Source organism: Ovis aries, chromosome 1 (assembly GCF_016772045.2).
Source record: "Ovis aries strain OAR_USU_Benz2616 breed Rambouillet chromosome 1, ARS-UI_Ramb_v3.0, whole genome shotgun sequence".
NCBI lineage: Eukaryota > Metazoa > Chordata > Mammalia > Artiodactyla > Bovidae > Ovis > Ovis aries.
Genome location: NC_056054.1, coordinates 71,119,675 through 71,141,379, shown reverse-complemented (window position 1 = coordinate 71,141,379; position 21,705 = coordinate 71,119,675). Strand labels below are relative to the sequence as shown.

Sequence of the window (21,705 nt, the reverse complement as noted above, 5' to 3'; positions counted from 1 at the left end):
TCCTGTCTATTCCAGGCATCTTGGGACCAAGATACTTTGTTTTATCTCAACATTCTAAGACTAACATGAAGATGTTAATCTTCCACTTCATGCAAAGATAGAATATATCATGATGGAGACCAATACAACTTTTTCCACTATGATTTTTAATAATGATGACAGATTTAGGGTTTATGAAGACATGATCTCTTCTCTCTTACTCAACTTACTAAGCAGCCATCATTTAACGATATAAAACCAGAAATCACCAGTAGCAACTAATCTTTTCTCTAGCTTCTGTCTACCTGAGGAAACACTTATGAACACATGGGGAGGAGGTCAGAGACAATAAGCCTCCCTTTGAACAAGAACATCACTTGTAGTCACTCATATTGGCCTGTGCTTTAAACATGAGAGAAGCTAGGCTCTCCTGCACTGAAAAGCTATTAAAGTTCTGGTTCTGCATCCTATTTTTTTTTTTAAAAAAAAGACAAGGAATAGAATTTACAGCTGATGCTGACCCACACATGTGCCTGGCTATAGACAGAGATCTCTGAGCCTAAGGAGAAATTTGTGGACAGAAAGACAAAGTGAGTGTCTGAGTGGGAGATGATTCTAGCAAAGTAGACACTTGGCAGTCTAATGAAGAGCTTGGAAATGGTGACTACAATGCCAACAGGCTTCCTGATGCTCTAGAATTTTAAGAATGGCCTGGAATCAATTCAAGGAGCTATATTGTTGGAACTAAGCACCCTCGTTGGCCAATGGTAAAAAGATAACACTGGCCTGGAGGTCATTGTTGAATAAATGAACAAACACGTTGTTTATATCATTCACTCAGCACATATGTGATGCTTTAAGTTCTTATTTTTAATATATCATCTGTTTTTCTTTTCTTTTAAATTTTGAAATAACCGCAAAGTTATAAAAACAGTGAAAATACAGTTTGAAACTTTTTTCTGAGCCATTTGAGAGTAACTTCCTCATAAGACACACACACGCGCACACACACACACACTGCATTTCGTTGCCCTGTCCCTTCAGTCTCTGTCAGCCTGGGATGGATCCTCTCTCTTTCCTTGACAGTCACGACTTGACACTTTTGAAGATCATAGACCAGTTATTTTGCACAATGTCCATCAGCTGGGGTTTGCCTAATGTTGCCTCATGATTGGATTCAGGTCATAGCAGCAGTTTCATGAGTGGATGCTCTATCCTGCTCACTACATCCTATCAGGTAGCTTCTAACTTCAATTTGTCCTATTACTGATGATCACTTTTGTCACTTGATTAAGATGGTGTCTGCTGAGCTTGTTCACTGTAAAGTTACTCTTTTTCCCTTATAATTAATCAGGATTTGGAGAGAGGTGCTTTGAAGCTAGGGCTTCCCTGGTGGCTCTGCCAGTGCAGGAGACATGGGTTCTATCTCTGGGTCAGGAAGATCCCTTAGAAAAGGAAATGGCAACCCACTCCAGTATTCTTGCCTAGGATATCCTATGGACAGAGAAGCCTAGTGGGCTACAGTCCATGGTCTCACAAAGAGTTGGACACCACTGAGCACACGCGCACACACACACACCCACACACATCCACACACACAGAAGAGTCTGATGGGCTGAAGTCCGTGGGGTCACAAAAGAGTGGGACATGACTGAGTGAGTAAACAGCAGCAACAGGCATTTGAAAATTATTTCTACATGTCCCTTGTCTTTCCAGAGTTTGAAACCTAAGTTACCATTAAATTAAAGAATTAAGTAAGTTCTAATTCGATATCGATTTTCCAGGTTACTAAATATTTTTCTAAATATTTTACTAAATATTGGGATATCAATGATATTTTTAGATGGCCTTCACAATATGATGAGAGGAGTTATTTAGAAATTTAAAACTTCCACTAAAGAAAACACAATTTTTAAAGTTTTCTAGCTTCACGGAGTCCTACTGAAACAGAGTAAGTTCCCCAACAACAAAGTAATCTTTTAAATTTCATCCAGCACAAAAGTAAAACTGTAATAATACTCAAGAGATTGCTTTACCTCAAAGAAAAAAAGATCTGCAAGGCAGCTGAGAGGTCACTTTCTTCAAGTCTGTTTCTGGAACGTGGACATCAACCATACACAGACACCTCCTTCCCCAGGACATGACTCAGTGACTAAACAACAACTTTGAAGTTGTGTAAATATCCTGGTTTTTTAAATCAAACTTTCCATTTATTCATATGTTTATTTATGCTTTTATGGAGTCATGGTTCCTGTGTTAATCCAGATTACAGTCTGATACCATTCTTACTGATTTTGGTGCTCAGATTTTCCCCAGTTTGGCCAGTGGGACGTCCTCTAAGCCAGCTCCCATGCCCTTTTGACTTGTGTCCACATGTTCCTTGAATTCATCCAAGTTCTCTGCCCAGTCCTACCCTGGAGTCAGTCATCTCCCCAAGGAGTTCTGGTTCCTTCCAGTGGAAAATGTCCTTCAAAACTGAGGTCTTGGTGGTGAATATATTCCTTGCCCCCGGGGTATCAATGGTCCCAGGCCTTCACAGTGGAGACAAGATGCGCGTGTGAGATGTGAGATCTAGGTGAGATGCGCGTGTATATACATAGACATGCACACAAGTACATCTAGACTTCATCTATATGCTGAACTAAACTGAACAATTGTTGTTATTGCTATTCAGTCACTAAGTTGGGTCCAACTCTTCTGCAACCCTACGGACCATAGCCTGCCAGAGTCCTCTGTTCATGGGATTTCCCTGGAAAGAATACTGGAGTAGGGTGCCATTTCCTTCTCCAGTGGATCTTCCCAACCCAGGGATTGAACCTGCCTCCACCATTGGCAGGAGGATTCTTTACCACTGAGGGACCTGGGAATCCAACAAAACTGAACAAAACATTCACTAAAAAACACCACTAGTTCCAATCCAGCACTACAGGTTCACTCTGGTTTCTGTCTTTCCATATTTGTAGCTCCCTTTTCCAAACGTGAAAAACTGGTTGCTATTGCCCCTGACTCATTTACCTGCCTGAGCAACACACCTGTATGTAGTAAGTTCCCCATCGCTGCCTTCGTCCTCCCCACTGTGTGGACACCCTCCTCTCCCTCCTCCAGCCACCCGCCTTCTTGTGCAGGCCCTCTCCATTCTGCTCTGGCTCTGATATCGCACACCAGATCAGCCCCTGTAAGGACACCATCCTGACCCCGCCTGGGGCTCCAGCACCCCGTACCAAGTCACCTCCATGGATGTCCTTCTTAGGTTCTCATTCTACTTGGGACCATTCTGACTCCTCCCCTGTCCTTACCATGGCTTCCCACCTTTCCCTGTCCAGCCTGATGGACTGAATTCTGTTAAGAAGAGAGGGGAGGGAGTGATGTAAGACCAAGGATTATAGTTTAAATTTTTCCTGAATTCTGGAGACATGCTTAGAAAGTAGAATCAACGGGACTTTGAGACTGATTAGAAAGAGGAGAAATCAAGTGGAATTTTATAATTCATTGTTCCAAAAGATACAACTGAAGGTTCCCTTTGTAGGGAGGTGGGGGTGAAGCAGGGTAGGAGGACGAAGGACACCTTTACATACATTTGCTAGCCAAGAACTGTTAATACAAATGGAATCAGAATCCCAAACTGTAAGTACTGGAGGAGCCTGGCCCAGCCCGTGTCTTACTGAATGAGAAACAGAGGTGCAGAGATTAAGGACCTTGCTCCTCTCTTCTCTCTTCAAGATGAATTACACTGTAACCGCTGCGCTGGTGGTGGGCATCTTCATCGGGTTTCAGAAGAAAGCCTACACTTCTTCAGACAACCTTCCAGCCCTTGTTGCACTGCTTATGCTATATGGGTAAGTTGTGTGGGCCATTAGCTAATGGGAAGGGAAGCCAGGGGAGGAGCTTGCTCTTCTGACAGAAAACCTGGGTTTCCAGTGTCGAGATCAGCTTCTAGTTCCTGGCGGGGTCTGCGGCTGCTGACCAGGAATCTGGCTGGCTTCTGTTTCTGACTCCATGCATGGAGCTGTTCCTGCAGCCCAGTGCACTCAGGAACAATGGAGACGCCCCATATGGTTTGAATCTTAATCTTCCTCCACTCAAACTATGGCCTGACCAAAGTCTGAGAATCCATCACTGCCCAGTTCCTCACTCAGCTCTGACTCATTCATCTGTGGCAAATCTGTCCATCTCAGTGTCTCCTATACCAAGCCAAAAGTTATTTGTAACATAGAAGACTACAGCTGAAAAGTCATTCCTGGGTCAGGACCAGAAAATAACGCAAGGATTAAATCCAATAGAATTACAGAGCATACAACTTTATATCTAAGCCCACCACTTACTATACATATAAACTGTAGACAAGTAATTCACCTCACTGGGGCCTGAGTTTCCCCATCTGCAAAATGGAGATCAGGATACCTGGCCCTTCCTACAGGGGCCAGCAGTGTCTTCCCAGAGTAATGGCCTCTATTCATCTCTTAGAGAATTCAGGAACTAGTGTGAATATGACATATCAGCTCCAGTGAGCTATGAATATTAGCCTGTTGGAATCTCAGCCCAGCTTTGCTGATCCAGACTAGAATGGAAAGTGTTGCAGGGTAGAGAATGCTCCTATATATTGTGTAAGGCTTTATAATCTACAAGGCACATTCACAGCTCCTATCTCATTACTCCTCACAAAAACTCCACGAGGTGGTCAGGAAAGGCATTGTTTGTCTCCATTCAAAGATGAAGAGCAAAAACCAAGGAAGGCAGTATCTCTTTGGTTCCCCTGGACTCTTCATCAGTTCAAACATACCACCCCGTGTGAGAGGGGGATGAATTATACCTAGGGGCACAGCAGGTGGGGTGGAAATTGGAACGCCATCAACTGAATTGTGTCATTTCACACAGGTGGGCAATCATTCCCATGATGTACCCGGCATCCTTCCTGTTCGATATCCCCAGCACTGCCTATGTGGCCTTATCTTGTGCTAATCTGTTCATTGGCATCAACAGCAGTGCCATCACTTTTGTCCTGGAACTATTTGAGAATAACAGGGTAAGTGTGCCTTTCTTGGCTTCTCCGGCTAGTTATTAGGACACTGGAGAGTGTGTGAAGGTCAAGCAGAGCCAGGGGCAAACTCTGCGTCTGTCAGTTCTTAGCGTGTAGATGAATGTTGCTGCTTCCTTTCCTTTGTCCCTCCCTCTTCCCTTCCTTTCTCTGTTGCTTTAAGCTCCTTGTTCATTCATATGCTCTGAATGTCATGGTTTTCTGGACCCTTTCTGCAGTTTATAAAAGCCCTTTCATAATTCTAAGCTTTTAGATCTTACTTCTTCAAGAAATTATCCTTGGGGACTTTGGGTCTTAGGTTTTACACACACATATACACAAGGTAACACATTCCTGTCATTTCAGAATTTAAAAAGAACAGAAAGGCATACATGAAAAGTCTCCTCCTTATTCCTGTTTCCCACTTGCCTAGTTCCATTCTCCAGAGGCAACGTTTGGTTTGAATTTCTTATGTATTCTGGAGTGCGTGCATGGGTGTTCAGTATGCTGACATATAAACAAATGCATATATGACCTTTCTCCCAGTTTCATATGCATATTGTAACAGAATAATATGAAGCTTAATCCTGAGATTAGGGTTAGGAATTTGTAGCGCTGAATGACCCACTTCTATGAGCTGTGCAGTGCGCTTGTCACACGCACACCCCCAGACTGCTCCTTGCCCGGCAAGACCTGGCAGAATGAACACTAAACCAGTGGCAGTGCCCCGGGGCTGTCTTTGCTCTGCACTTGCTCCCCCGGTCCTCTGTGTCTGAGCCCTGGCTGTCCTGGAAACATTCCCGAGGATCAGTGGGCTCTTCCGTGTGCCTGTGTCCCCAGCACCTCTCTTGCCCTTCTCTCTCTCGGAAGGTCTTTGCAGTTGAGAGGGTGGGCACCAGCCAGCACGTCTGCACACCTGTCCTGTGGCCCCTCTCCCCACGCCTGCCTCCAGGCCTTGCTGGGAGGACCCAAGGCAAACTTGCATTAACCACCCAGTCACATGGCTTCCTGAGAGCAACTCTTTCCCTGACCTCATCAGGCTTTCTGTAGCCACTAAGCAAGAAGCAAAACCCCAGCTGTCCCATGACTAATAAGAAATGTACCACATCACAGTCAGACCCCAGAAAGGAGGTGGATGAGAACAGACTCCACTAATGACTGGAGCATTCTGGAAGACTGAATATGCTGCTCTTTAGAGTTGCTTCTGTCACAGGCTCACAACTCTCCACATCTTAATAGAGTGTGTTACTTCAAAATAAAAGCTTCAGTTCAGTTCAGTTGCTCAGTCATGTCCGACTCTTTGCAACCCCATGAATCGCAGCACGCCAGGCCTCCCTGTCCATCACCATCTCCTGGAGTTTACTCACACTCACGTCCATCGAGTCAGTGATGCCATCCAGCCATCTCATCCTCTGTCCTCCCCTTCTCCTCCTGCCCTCAATCCCTCCCCACATCAGAGTCTTTTCCAATAAGTCAACTCTTCGCATGAGATGGCCAAAGTACTGGAGTTTCAGCTTTAGCATCAGTCCTTCCAAAGAAATCCCAGGGCTGATCTCCTTCAGAATGGACTGGTTGGATCTCCTTGCAGTCCAAGGGACTCTCAAGAGTCTTCTCCAACACCGCAGTTCAAAAGCATCAATTCTTCGGCACTCAGCTTTCTTCATAGTCCAACTCTCACATCCGTGCATGACCACTGGAAAAACCATAGCCTTGACTAAACAGACCTTTGTTGGCAAAGTAATGTCTCTGCTTTTCAATGTGCTATCTAGGTTGGTCATAACTTTTCTTCCAAGGAGTAAGCATCTTTTAATTTCACGGCTGCAGTCACCATCTGTAGTGATTTTGGAGCCCAAAAAGATAAAGTCTGACACTGTTTCCACTGTTTCCCATCTATTTCCCATGAAGTGATGGGACCAGATGCCATGATCTTCGTTTTCTGAATTTGAGCCTTAAACTCAAAACATCCCACTCCTGCCGGCTGCACTCATTTAGCCAACAATTACTGAGTGTGTACCCCTCTCCTGCATAAAAAAAGCTGATTGCTTCCCCCTAAATTGTGGAATAGATGGATGCTGCAGAAATCCCCAGAATCCCACAGGAGGCTCCTCAGGTCACAGAGACATCCACTAGGAGAGCACCGTGTGATGAATGTGCCAATATAAACCACTGTGGCCCCAGGAACTCCCTTCCGGTGAGGAAATGATCTGCACACCAAATTAGGAACTGATATAAATGGAGGTTCATAACCTTCCATGAGACAGCAGTGACAGAACATCAAAGGAGCAAGACTGATAAAGCACCACAGACCAGAGTGGGTCAGCAGGACCTTGATAGAGGAATTCAATTCAAACCTGGCTTGGAATAAGTAGTGTTTTATTAACCCACTTAATAAACAATGAAGTCCCTACAGTGAGCTAATCAGGCGTCAGGTGTTTAGGAAGGACACCAAAATAATTTGGACCCAGTTCCTGCTCTCTGGGCACCAGTGACTAGTGCAGAAAACATGCAGGTTAAAAAAAATTAATCATGGTGACATGGTAAGTTCTCTAAGAGAGGGTTCGATGTTTTTCCATGGGAATCTGGAAAGGTTTAGGCTAGAAGAGAGTATTTGAGCTAGGTTTCTAAAGAAGGGCAGTTATCTGCCAGAGAGCAGGAGGGGAAAGAGCATTCTTTTCACTAATAGCAATGGTTAATAGAAGTTACAAGTGCAAGGGCCTAGAGAGAAGAACGTAGTGCCTTCCAGGCAGAGTGTAGAGGGACGGTGGGGAGGGGTAGATAGGCGGAGATGAGGTGATGTAAGCGAAAGTCAAGAGGCCAGAGAGGAAGGAGGTTGTACGGCAGGGATGAGCCAGAAAAGTAGGTCAGCCTCAGCCCCTTGGTGTCCCCTCTGCCTGACACTGACACTTGAGGCTCATACAGCAAATACAGTCTACCACCTGAAAACAAGTCCCCCAGCATACCCCAGGCACCAGGGAGGATCTCCGGCCATCTTTTCTGCTGGCGACAGTTGCAGACAGCCACTGCTGTCCTGTGGGAGCTGGGAGGCAGAGCTAGAAGATGCTCAGGGGCCCTCTCCGCTTTGGTACAAGCAAGGCTGCGACACCGCCAGTGACAGAGCCTGAGGGAGAGTCCAGGCCACAGGCCCAGCAGCTGCTGCATCTCCTGATAACAAAAGCCTGGGGGGCTTCCTGTGGAATTTCAAAGTGAGTCCGCTGTGAAAGCTCCCCAAGCAGGCTGCTGGCTAGGGGCACCTCCTGTGAGTATTCCCAAGCCTCCTATCTGCTTGACAGATCCCTCCAGCAGCCAGGCCCCTCTGGCTGCACACCATCCCCTGGCCCAACTCCACTCAGGAGGGGGCGGACAGGCTTGGCCCCATCACTGACTGTCCTGCTTTTCTATATTTCAGACGCTGCTCAGGATCAATGCCATGCTGAGGAAGCTGCTCATTATCTTCCCTCACTTCTGCCTGGGCCGGGGTCTCATTGACCTGGCACTGAGCCAGGCAGTGACAGACGTCTATGCCCGGTTTGGTGGGTAGCAGTCATGTGGCCCTGGATCCTCCAAGACTGGGAGGGCTCCAGTGGGAGTTTCTATGACCAACCTGCAGCCTGGACTGGGTCTGGGGGCACCTGGTTGGTCTGGGATTTTTTCCTGATACTAGAAGGAATCAGGGTGCTTCTGTGTCCATGGCTGAGGAGCATAGGAGGGATCAGGGACAGTTCTGCTCTGACTTGAGCCAATATGAGACTCGGGTGATGGCTCAGATGGTAAAGAATCCACCTGCATTGCAGGAGACTTGGTTCAATCCCTGGGTTGGGAAGATCCCCTGGAAAAGGTCATGGCAACCACTCCAGTATTCTTGCCTGGAGAATCTCCATGGACAGCGGAGCCTGGCAGGCTGCATGCAGTCCATGGGGTCGAAAAGAGTCAGACACAACTGAGAAACTAAACACAACACAGAGACTCGGGTTTGCCACTGACTTAATCCCTTGTATAAGGCGTGGTCTAGCTGAGCCTAGTGTTTTAACTAGGTCTTGGGATGGTCTGCATCCCCAGGTGAGGAGCACTCTTCAAATCCATTCCAGTGGGACCTGATTGGGAAGAACCTCGCTGCCATGGCAATAGAAGGTGTGGTGTACTTCCTCTTGACGCTCCTCATCCAATACCAGTTCTTCTTCAGCCGATGGTATGCTCCGCCACTACCCTGCGGGTACCAAGCCCGGCTCCTCACATCTGTCAGTCAGGGGACTTGATTTCACATCCATGTGGTCATCTCTTTCCTCATGAGCCCCACTCCGTAAAGATTGTTATGCTCTCAAAGCCTGGCTTATTCTGAATAATGCAAGGAGAGACACATTAAAATAGTCACATTAGAATTTGTGAAAATTTTAAAGTGTTTAGAATATAACACGATTAATTTCAATCACTAGTATTTAATCCCATTCTTTTAATAAACATATAATCATATTAAATTGGATCATAGCATCACAAATGATAATGATTAATTGATATCCAAAGTACTAGGAAATCAATACATGTATTCATGAGGAAATAGAAAAATCAGGTCCCTTTGCTAATTAGAGATTTGGGAGTGGGGACAGGGCAGAGGGGGAAGAGAGTAATGCGGGGGTGATATTTGAGGTGAAGGCGGCCAGGTGCAGTGTGGCGGGGGTGGAGCAGTGGTCATGCCCCCCTGGTTGGGGAGCAAGAGGGTTGTCTGCCAACCCTGACCCAGCCCAGCCATGCCTTTCTTCCCATTCTGTTGCTCAAGGCCCTGCCTCATTCTGAAGTGTGTGCTCAGGTTTCCAGAAGGCAGCCCCCTCTGCAACCCAAGTTGATATTTACTGGCCTCGGCTCAGAGGGCTGAACTGCAAGTCACTGGGCACTCAGAACAAGCTTTCCTGGACAGTGTTTGTCCCTTACCCTCTTACCCTCTCACCCTCTCAGGCCAAATGTGGGCACATATAAATAAAGACTCAGAGGACTTGTCTTTAGCTTTTAATCCTCAGGGAATTGAGTTATTTGGAAAGAGATTGAATAAGATAATGAATGTCAACACACTTAGAATAAAAATACATGGCCAGAAAGTGGTTCTAGCAGGAGGATTTGTCCATGGGACCCTCAGTCCTTGCAGGCCCCCCTCTGCAGCTTTGGCTACCTCTTTTTTTTGGGGGGGTGCCCCTTTAAGAGGCCTTGGGTGGGAGAGAAGCAAGAGTTATTTACTAAAACAGACACACTTTAGCTTCAAACTCTGATGTCAACACATCAAGTGTGTCCTTCTGTATTAGACCAGAGAAGTGTTCAGAATCTCTGGCTTCAAGAAGACAACAGGGCCCATCCTGAGAAACAACCAGGAAAGGAGAGAAAGGAGAGGAGGGAAGAACGGTGCTCTTGGTAGTGGGTATGCACACATGTGGGGAGTTCAGGATGGCTGTGAAAGGAGAGGTTTGGGATGGGGGGGCCGGTGAGAGATGAGTGGAGAAGAAGGCAGAGTCAGGTCATGAAATGCCCCCTCACCTTGGTGAGGACTTAGAATTTAAGCCTGAGGACAGCAAAAAGTTGTTGGGGTGTTTTAATCAGGGAGATGACATGATTTGCAAGCATTAGAAACAGAGAGATCAGACAGGAAGCTGCTTTGTTACCTAGGCAAGGGACAGGGGTAGCCTGGAAAGGAGCGAGGGTGTTAGGAGAGAGTAAAAGAAGTTGATGGAGGAAATAGTAAGAAGTCTGTTAGACAAAACTTTGTAATGAACTGGATATGGCCAGGAACGGAGGGAAGAGAGCATGTGGGTCAGGGTACTCAGGGTGTTCCGAGAAAAGGCTGTGTTGTTAAGGATGGTGAGGGTTCTGCTCGGCAGGGTAGGAGAACAATAACACTGAGCCACTGGAAATGCCTGCAGGGGCTGGGAGCTGGGAAAGCCTAACCCGGGCTGGGAGCTGAGGGTAGATGGGGAGATGCAGCTATGGTTGGTGGAGGAGTCAGTCCAAGAGATAAATGGGTAAGATCTCACACGCCACCCGACATGGCCAAAAAAAAAAAAAAAAAAAATTACTTTTTAAAGTGTGGGGAGAAAATTTAGGTATCTACTTAAAGCTTTTCAAAATTATGTTGAGTGTACATATTCAAAAGGGTTTGAGTATTACTGAATTAATTACTGGAGAGTAATTGTGCTGCAGGAGAACCATCCAGTGCAGGGAGGCAGGGCTCTGAGCTGTAGGACCTGACCTGACAGAAGCGCCTGCCCCTCTGTGAACCTGTTTCCTCAAATGGACAATAAGGAGATTGGATATAATTCTGCTACTCTCTGTTTCCTGAGTCACTAACTGGGTGGGCCAGGCCATTTGGAATGTAATTTCTCTACCAATGTTGTTGTTGCTCAGTAACTAGTTCACGTCCAACTCTTTGTGACCCCATGGACTGCAGCATGCCAGGCTTCCCTGTCCTTCACCATCTCCCGGAGCTTGCTCAAACTCATGTCCATTGAGTCAGTGATACCATCCAACCATCTCATTCTCTGTTGCCATCTTCTCCTCCTGCCCTCAGCCTTTCCCAGCATCACTGGTCTTTTCCAGTGAGTCAGCTCTTCTCATTAGGTGGCCAAAGTATTGAAGCTTCAGCTTCAGGATCAGTCCTTCCCATGAATATTCAGGGTTGATTTCCTTTAGGATTGACTGATTTGATCTCAGTGCTGTCCAAGGGACTCTACCAATAATAACACCATTAACTGCAATAATAAAACTCTCTACAATTTTTTGAATAAAAAAAGAAAGATTAATGGGAGGATGAGTGGGAAGAGTAGGTGGGGCCTGACTGCAGGTCTCTGGGATTTCAGCTGAGGAGTTAGGGTTTTAACCTACAGCTGATGGAAAACTATAGTTTGGGACAGGAGATAACCTGATGTACTAAAAGAAGTAGGAGGCTTGGTTGCTAGTCACTCTCATTTGTTGAGTGCTTACCATAGATGAAGGGTTCTATCATGATAGCAGCTACCAGGTTTTGAGTCTTGACTGTATGCCAGACCCTGTGCCAAGTTCGTCTTTACCACAATCCCATGAGGCAGATGTTCTTACCACCCACTCCCTGTCTTATGGTTGAAGGAGGCGAGGTTTGGAGAGGTTCGGCAGCATCCTCACCATCACACACAGGGAGGCCAGGACTGGAGACCAGGGCAGACTCTGGTCTCGAGCGCTTGCCTTCTCTGCCTAATGCCTGACATCTTTCCTGTGCAGAGTCCTTTTCAGAGTCAAGCGTTAGGGGTGGAAGGCTAGGCTGGGGTAGAGGCCAGTGAATGAGCAGAGGGTACGATGAAAGGACAGCGCTAAGGACACTGTGCACCAGCCCTCTCTGTCCTCTTGTCTTCCCCTAGGACTACTGAGCCTGCAAAGGAGCCCATCATAGATGAAGATGATGATGTGGCTGAAGAAAGACAGAGAATTATTAGTGGAGGAAATAAAACTGATATCTTACGGCTAAATGAACTCACCAAGGTAAGGGAATAGATACAGAAATGTTAGTTTGGAGGTGCCAGTTGGACTAAGATGGCATGATGCTGTGATTTGCCTTCTGTAGAATAGGCGATACACTAATGCAAGCAATTCCTTTTCCCAATTTTATGTGAGATTGTCATCTTTGTTATAATTAGTCTTCCAAGAACTTTCAGGCACTTTCCCTAGCATTTATCTTGGGCACTGACACAGGGCTTCAGCAAGAGCCGCTGCAACTGAGCCCTGCTAATGAATCTTCCTGCACTCCATTTCCGCACAGGGGCTCAGCTTCAACACTCTCAGTGCTCACAGCACCTCTATCACATCCATGTCGATGTGTAACCTTCACCTAAGCCATCGTTTGCTCTCTTGCCCTCCCCTGTTTAACCCTCTGTTAGTCTTCCGTCCACTTTCTCTGATCTTGCAGGTTTATTCAGGCACCTCCAGCCCAGCAGTGGACAGGCTGTGTGTAGGAGTCCGTCCCGGAGAGGTGGGTACTCTATGGGCCACATGTGAAAGAACCTCAGGAAACCAGCTCCCATGCATGTCTCTGGTCTCCTCTGAAACAAAGCTGATCAACAGACATAAAACACAAGCCACGTAGGTCATTCTAATTGCCCAGTAGCCATAGGGGGGAAAGCAGGTGAAATTAGTCTTAATCATTAATCTTGTCCAATATATCTGAACTAGTATCAGATATACTTACTTCAACATGTAAGTCATATAAAATGTCATTTATATTTTACATTCTTTTTTGTTACTGTTCTAAATCTTCAAAATCTAGTGTGCATTTAAGCTTATAGTACACGTAGATGCATTCAAGTGCTCAGCAGTCACTGTCAAGGAGGAAAATTCTGCTTCCTACTGCCCTCTTAGGTTCTGGAGCCAGTGCTCTATCAATTGGACTGATAAAAGATGAAGTAATGAGAGAGAAGCAAAGAGAAAGTTTGCTGGCATGTGCACTGTACCTGTGCAGGAGCAATGACGACCCCAAAGGGGTGGTTAGAACTTGGGCTCCCGTGGCACCTTAGCAAAGGAACAGTACATTGTTAGGGAAGTTACAAGAGAAAGGAGATGGACTTACAGTTTCTAGAAGGGTGGATTGCAGGAAAGTGTGTGGGTAAGCTGTTTGTGACCCCATGAACTGTAGCCTGTCAGGCTCCTCTGTCCATGGAATTCTCCAGAATACTGGAGTGGGTAGCCACTCCTACTTCAAGGGATCTTCCCGAGCCAGGGATCAAACCCGCATCTCGTGTGTCTCCTGCATTGCAGTCAGTTTCTTTACCATCTGAGCCTCCAGAGAAGCCCTGTATGTGAAAATAATGGCACATAAGGCTAGTTATTAAAGCTTGTGATAAAGGTTCCTCTAGTGTCGTCTCCTGGAGAAGGCAATGGCACCCCACTCCAGTACTCTTGCCTGGAAAATCCCATGGATGGAAGAGCCTGGTAGGCTGTGGTCCATGGGGTCGCTAAGAGTTGAACACGACTGAAGTGCCTTAGCAGCAGCAGCAGCAGCAGTGTCGTCTCCAGGCTAGTAAGAGTCTAAAGTTGTCTCCAGTGATTACTTTTGTCCATCTTGATAGAGAGGAAAGGGGAACACCTTGTAAATTTATGTCTTGCTTTGAGGCAAATAAGGGGAGGGCAGACAGCTTGTCTTATGTCTGCTTCTTCCCATTTGCCTTCAGCTCACAATCACCCTCATGCCAAATGACACATTCTGCTCCCATAGGCCATAAATGGCTAATCACCTTTATATGGCAGCCTGGGTCCCACTTGCCCAGGGGTCTGACACTCTGACCTTGGGCTTCAGAGCGAGGCTAGTTCTGTGTGTTCTCCCTCAGTGCTTTGGCCTCCTGGGAGTGAATGGAGCTGGCAAAACAACCACGTTCAAGATGCTCACTGGGGACACGCCAGTGACCTCAGGCGATGCCACTGTCGCAGGCAAGAGGTGAGTGCTCTGTTATCCTGCCTCAGGGTGTCTCTCCCAGGTCCTGAGGCATGTCCTCTTCCCCACCCTGTATTTGAGGATGACTCTGAGAGCCTGAAAGATCTGTATGGAGGTACAGACCTCCCAGCAAACATGATCTGAAAAGTCTAAGACTGTCTGGAGAACTGAATTGAATTGTGATTGTTAAAAGATTCCTCCCTTAGCATGAATTCTCAGGAAACTCTGGAAGCACCAGATCAGCGGTTTTTAGTCTTTTGTGGGTCATAAGCCTCTGACCCTTTAATCATGTGATGAACACATGTACCTATAAAAGTTGCTTCCCATTGCCTCTCTTCATATGTTCTTTACAGACAGTTTCAGGGGATTGCCTGAGCCCTGAAGCACAGTTATGACCTTACAGGAACCCCTAGGGCCCAGATTAAGAACATCTGTGGTGAAGCACCCTGTCTCTGGGTTGCGTTTCTAGGTGGGGCTTGTTCAGGAGTCCTCGGAAGCTTTAATCTGCATTGGCTATTTCTGTGCCAACACTTGGCTTTGCTGGCCAAGACTCTTTTATAAAGGGAGAACTGGCATGTGCCCTTGGATTCTGGGAGAGTGCCTGCTGCTCTCTGAAATAAGGAGCATGGAAACAGACTGGTCTTGGACAGGACAGGACAGAAAACATGAGCTGGCACTTGTCTGCCTCTTTACAAGCTGCTCCTTGAATAGCAGAGCTCACACATATTGTGCCCAGAGAAACTCTCTGTCCTGGTTTATGAGTGGAGTTAGCCACTGCTGACATCAAACCAACTTCTGCCTGCCTGGGGAAAGCCATCACCAACGTGGCCCAATGCTCCCTGGGTGAGGAGAGTCCTAAGCATTCTTCACTGGCTCAGACAGGATGAATTTGGTTCCCCAGCCTTCCCAGCCTTGCTGTTGGGTCTAGAGCAAAGAGAATGGCAGAGGTGAAGCCAGGCCATGACTGGTTCCACCTCATCTTCAGATCTAGCTTGGCCTACAACCAAGCAAATGACTTCATGATGGGAAACAAAAGGGGAGAGGGCAGGGAGTGGAGAACAAGGGGATGAAATAAGATTTACCATGAGACATCAAAATGAGACACAGGTAAAATCAAGACAGAAGCTAGAAACTAGAGGCTTAAGACACAGGATTGGGGCTGTTAAGTGTGGGAATTCCTGTGGATTTGGTGAAGTACCCTCCTTGCTTCCCTGAGCGATTTTAATTGGCCACACCTAAATGGTTTTGTCATAGTAGGGAAGTACATGGCCTCTCTCTGTCCCATACCACTGCATCTATCCTTCATTCTTAGACCCTAAGCTATGAGAGAAGGAGCAAGAAAATTGGACCAGTCTGTGGTCAGTTTGTTTTTCATCAAGGCAGTGTATTTTTTAGTGGAGGAGAATACATTGATTAGAGGGATTGACAGAACTCATTTCATCTCTTCATCTCTTCTGCTATTCTCTTTCTCTGTGTGGTGATCTGATTGGTTCCTCTTTCATTGACAGTATCTCTGTCATTAAATACAAGTAGAAAATTCACTTCCATTGGGAAGCATGCATCTTCTCTAGCTACTTCCCAAATATTTGAAAGGGATCAAAAAACATTGCTCATTTTCTTAAGTTTGATCTTCCCTTTGTTTTTAAACTCACACATGAGGGGATCCAATCTAAAAGCACAGCTGTCTTTGGGTAACAGGTATTCAGTTTATCCTAGATAGGGAAATCTAGGAGAATCCAACTGGATTCAAAGCTCAGAACTCCTGGAGTTTATCAGTTTCTAACCAAAGAACCCCTACTTTGATTCCTAAATGTTGTTCACATTTTTAAAGCAAAAATGGGAAGAGGAGAGGGAGCTTTATTATCGTTTTGGCAGAAACTCCTCCAGTCCCAGATCTCTGGTTACCCATTTTGTGAAGGAAACCTACTAATTGTTTTTTCTTCTTGCAGTATTTTGACCAATATTTCTGAAGTCCATCAAAGTATGGGCTACTGTCCTCAGTTTGATGCAATCGATGACCTGCTTACAGGGCGAGAACATCTTTACCTTTATGCCCGGCTTCGAGGTGTACCAGCAGAGGAAATTGAGAGGGTAAATTAACTTGGCTTATTGTGTCCACTTAATAGTTTGGTAAAGCATGAACCTGCTTCATGAGAATGCATTTATTTAGATATGGGAAAACTAGAGCATGCTATCCATTAATTCATTCAAAAAATGCTCAACTGAGTGTCTGCTGTGTGCCAAGTACTCTTCTGGAAAACAAGAGTATAGCAGTCAACAAACCAGATGAAAAAAAATTCCCACCCTCCTATCTAACAACATGATATATGCATTTACCCTTTGATCCAGCCATCCCGCTGCTGGGCATTTACCCTGAAGACACACATCCCACAGTACAAAATACACATTCAAAATGCATATTCACTACACTTTAGTCATAAAATATTGGAAATAGCTAACTGTTCAGGCATATAGGAAACTGATTGAATAATTTATGCCATAAATACATGCAGCAAGGTCTTATGCAGCTATTTTAAAAAGCCCAGGATTTCCCTGGTGGTCCAGCAATTAAGACTCTGTGCTTCACTGCCAGGGGCATGGGTTTGATCCCTTGTTGGGGAACTAAGATCCCACATGCCGTGCCTGGTGTGGCCATAAAGAAAAATCAAAACCAAAACAATAGCTCTGTGAATGATACCGACTTTTTTTCGAGGAAATACTGTTAAATGAAGAAAGCAAAGTGTAAAAGAGCACGTGTAGAATGCTACTTTTTCATGGAAGAAAGTAGGACAAATAAGAAAGCATAAATACTTCTGCTTACCTTCACAAATAGAGATACAGGAAGGATAAACGGGAAACCAATGAGTGTGGTGATCAGCAAGAGGGAATAGGGTGAAAGGGAAATGGGAGGGAGTAACACTTCTGTCAGGACATTTTTTTGTGTAGTTTAAACTTTTGCAATCAGGCTAACATTCTACATATTCAAAAAATAAAACTAACTCAGTAAGAATGAGAAAGAGGTAAAAGTGAAAACAAAAAGAAATCCTAACACTGAAAGCAAACTAAAACCAACTAATCCAATTTTATTTCAAATGAAAGTAATAATCATATGGAAGGGGAGGAAAAGAACTAATACAAATAACTGATGACACAGTATTTGATTGTATATCCTCAGTCCTGGGCAGGCAGAGTGGAGAGAAAGAACTACAAACAGACTATGAGCTCTTCCTAGTCAATTTGTTTTTTATAGAGGCATGGGAAGAGCACTCCTGAAACAATGTTACATGTTTTATAGGACTAAGTAAATGAATAAGTGGGTTTCTGTCATTTGGAGCCAGAGCTCTTCCTCTTCCACTCCTAACCATCGTCCAGGACACTGGGTAAGAAGCGTTGTCCTGCTCTGGAAAGGCTGAAGACTATTTCTCAGGGAGTTGCATCCAATGGATGTGAAGCAGACCAAACCGTACAGGGATCTAAGGATCTGAGACTGGAAAGGAGATGCCTGGCCCTTGAAGGCCATGAGCCGCTCCATAAGTCGTCATGTTTTGGCCTCACTGGGTCTGTCACCCTGGAGGAGTGAGATCTAGGAGCCCAGACTTTGAATTGCTGGGGTGTTTGCTTGTTTGTTTTTCCCAAATGGGATTTCTTTCTCCTCCCTAGGTGACAAATTGGAGTATTCAGAGCCTGGGCCTGTCTCTCTATGCAGACTGCCTGGCCGGCACCTACAGTGGAGGAAATAAGCGGAAGCTCTCCACAGCCATTGCACTCATAGGCTGCCCACCATTGGTGCTGCTGGTGAGGACCCTGGAGGCCACCTGAGGGCTCGCGAGAGCCGAGGGCCACATCTCTGTGTTTGAGCCAGCGGATTTAGGAACTGCAGCGGTCTGTGTTTGTCTGGGTTGTTCCTATACTGCTCATGTTGAGTGAATCAGTCCAATGTTTGGTTCACAGCTCTTGGGGGAAATCAGAGTCAGAACACATTATTACTTTGAGTTCCTGGGAAGCCTCTAGTGGGGCTTCAGGCTCACAGCAGGGAAATTCAGCCCTTCTGCAGAATGTCAGTGACTGGTCAAAACTTAGCTCTGCCTGAGGAGGCCTATGAAGGTGAAAGTTGCTCAGTCATGTCCAACTCTTTCTATGGACTGTAGCCTGCCAGGCTGTTCTGTCCATGGGATTCTCCAGGCAAGAATACTGGAGTGGGTTGCCTCTTTGAGGTCCTAACTGGACAGGAGCGCTGGCCTGGAGCAAAGGCTCATGTGGTTCTCGCCACAGCTAGACCAGGCCCAAAGCCCTATTCCCAGGCAGTCTGGGGTTCATGAGGGCATGGGTCACAGGACTTGAAAGGACCCTGAAAAGTCACCTGAGCTTTCTTCCTGCCTCCTTGCAAGCACATGTAGAGAATTTTATTTTCTTTTTGAAAAATAGTTCTATCATTGCTTTAATGAATTTTGACTCATTCATGGGCTAAAACAGATCTAGAGGCGTGCTGATGTTTCTTCACACTCCTGATTCACCCCCTGCCTTCCATGCCCTGTGCTGCCTTCCCCGGCTCTTGCCCACGGGGGAGCGACTTTGTGCACTGTCTGCCAGAGAGCAACATCGCTCAGAGAGAGGAAGGTGCAGCCAAGGAGTGTGCAGGAACCGGGGGAGGCTGGCTCCCAGCCTGGCCCTCTGCCCTCTGCCCTCTGCCTCCCCACAGGATGAGCCCACGACAGGCATGGACCCCCAGGCACGCCGCATGCTGTGGAACACTATCATGGGCATCATCAGAGAAGGGAGAGCTGTGGTCCTCACTTCCCACAGGCAAGAGATTCCCAGGGGCTGAGGTGGGGCAGGCGGGTGATGGAGTCCAGTCCTCTCAGCCCTCATCTGCTCTCTCCCTGCCCCCAGCATGGAAGAGTGCGAGGCCCTGTGTACCCGGCTGGCCATCATGGTGAAAGGCGCCTTTCAGTGTCTGGGCACCATCCAGCACCTCAAGTCCAAGTAAGGATATGGTGGGGTGTTGCCTTTGTTACCTTCGGGGGAGAAGTGGGGAGTCAACAAGGCCCTGTGCTCTTTTCTGACATGTGAGAGAGTCTTGCTGCTCCCCCATGCCACGGACAGAGGTATCTGAGCCTGATTCTGCAGCAGCAGGTAGAGAAAACCGGTGTGCTGAATGCAGCTCTTCTTTACTGGGCTAACGGCCTGTGGCTGAAGGCTTGCTGAGGCTCCAGATGGGGATTCTGAAAGGGGCAAATTGGGATGAGAGCCCAGCTGGGATGAGAGAGGGTCATTACCACTGCCTCGTTATCACACCACTCATCCCAACAATCCAGAACCCGTGACCTATTTAATGAGTCCACAACCAACATAGGAGCAATCCAGAGACCAAACAGCCTGAACAGTCAGTTTCTTTCTGGCATGTCGTATGCTTTTTTTTTCCTCTTTCTTTTTTATTTTTTAAATTATGAAAGTATTACAACACATTTACAGGAGACTTGGAAAATACAGAATCATATGCTTTTGAGTTTGGGAAATGACCATGTATTATATGACAAACCAGCAATGCCAGTAATCATTAGTAGGATTATCCTGTCCTTATAAATTGTAAACTGCTGTAAATAATGTGTTATTAATAACAGTTTGTGTGCCAAAGTGGACAAACACTTAAAATAAGCTTTGGATAATAATGCCATACTCCTTTGCCTTCTGATATGTTTTATAAACTAGGAAGGGTGGACTTTAAATTATTACTTATTTATCAAACACATTTTGAGAGCCCAGAATAGGAAAAGTCACCGTGCCAGTTGGTGAAAGGAAGAACACATAACCCACTACATCTGTGCCAAGACTCTTCATCTCGATGTTCCAGGAGAGTGTCTTGCACAGCACACATCAGGCTTCAAAGGCATCATATGCAACAACAATTGAGATGAAGGTCTAATAGGTTAGCTGCATCTGGGCACTAGACCCATAATGTCTTGAGTAACAACAGCTTGGACGCTATACAGGGACTTCAGCATGTGAGGTCACCAGACCCATGTCAGCAGCTTCCAGTGTCCACCTGCTGGAGAACAGATGCTCCCTACCCCCTTTCCCTCTCAGTCCTCAGTTTCCTGTAGGAGAGCAGGTGAGCGGGAACATTCCTGTGTGAAGGATGGTCACTTTTCTGGGGGTGAAAGGTAAAGGCATTTTATTGCAAAGGGAAACAACCCTGGATCCTGGATGGAGCACTGAAATAAGTATGCCATGAGGTAAGTGTGAAGGGATGCCATCTGGCCGTGCACTCACTCTCTAGTGGACCATTGATCTACATGCGAGTGACCTGGTGAGTGAAGGAGGGAGGCCTCCATGGCCCTGGGCCTGGCAGCTCCATTTGTTCTGGAAGGTTCCCCAGGGAAGCACTGCCTTCCCAAGCCTTTTCGCCCACCAGGCCAGTGTCTTAAAGGCCCAGGCAGTCTTTCCATCTCTGAGGAAGCCCTGGGCAGCCTGTGGTCTCTGCACAGGGCTCAGACAACCTTTGACTTCAGCACATACATTAAAGGGAATGGAGTAGGGAACACCTGTGTCTCCAGAAGGTGGACACAGGAAGGTGTGACGTAGACCTGGAGACCCACTCCACCGCATGAGGCAGTAAGACCTCTAAACACTAGTGTCAAACCACCTCTCCAGGGACCATCATGGCCCTTTTGGTCCTAGTTTTAAACACGCACGCAAGATCTCTTTTGGTTTAGTTGCTAAGTTGTGTCTGACCCTTTTGCGACTCCATGGAGCCCACCAGGCTCCCCTGTCCATGAGATTTTCCAGGCAAGAATGCTGGAGTGGGTAGCCACTTCCTTCTCTTCTCAAGATCTACAGTATGGGCCTTTAATCCCCAATATTTGTGATAAGTCTAGTCCTCATTTCAGGATTTCCTTAGATCCAGCTGCTAACAGGCCTGTTCCCCACCGCCATGTGCATCCCCCAGGTTTGGAGACGGCTACATTGTCACGATGAAAATCAGACCCCCAAAGGACGACTTGCTTCCTGACCTGGGCCCTGTGGAGCGGTTCTTCCAGGGCAACTTCCCAGGCAGCGTCCAGACGGAGAGGCACCGCAACGTGCTGCAGTTCCAGGTCTCCTCCTCCTCCCTGGCCAGGGTCTTCCGGCTGCTCGTCTCGCACAAGGACAGCCTGCTCATCGAGGAGTACTCGGTCACGCAGACCACCCTGGACCAGGCAAGGCTGGGGGGTGCCCAGCTGGGCAAAGCCTGGGCTGCGCTGCCCCGCTCGGCTGGGATCTACACGAGGGCAAGGGAGGATGT

At 46.7% G+C, this 21,705-nt stretch overlaps 1 protein-coding gene across 3 annotated transcripts in view; it reads left to right on the top strand.

Moving 5' to 3' along the window:
* Positions 1 to 21,705, top strand: part of ABCA4 (ATP binding cassette subfamily A member 4) — a 147,058-nt gene that overhangs the window by 121,753 nt on the left and 3,600 nt on the right. For all 3 annotated transcript variants that reach the window (XM_060400859.1, XM_060400857.1, XM_027973917.3), the window contains 12 exons: positions 3,700 to 3,815; positions 4,855 to 5,002; positions 8,400 to 8,523; positions 9,050 to 9,179; positions 12,361 to 12,481; positions 12,906 to 12,968; positions 14,320 to 14,426; positions 16,373 to 16,514; positions 18,084 to 18,218; positions 19,123 to 19,226; positions 19,314 to 19,406; positions 21,370 to 21,619. In XM_060400859.1, coding sequence (XP_060256842.1) covers positions 3,700 to 3,815; positions 4,855 to 5,002; positions 8,400 to 8,523; positions 9,050 to 9,179; positions 12,361 to 12,481; positions 12,906 to 12,968; positions 14,320 to 14,426; positions 16,373 to 16,514; positions 18,084 to 18,218; positions 19,123 to 19,226; positions 19,314 to 19,406; positions 21,370 to 21,619 — 1,533 coding nt within the window. The remainder of the gene's footprint in view (positions 1 to 3,699; positions 3,816 to 4,854; positions 5,003 to 8,399; positions 8,524 to 9,049; positions 9,180 to 12,360; positions 12,482 to 12,905; positions 12,969 to 14,319; positions 14,427 to 16,372; positions 16,515 to 18,083; positions 18,219 to 19,122; positions 19,227 to 19,313; positions 19,407 to 21,369; positions 21,620 to 21,705) is intronic.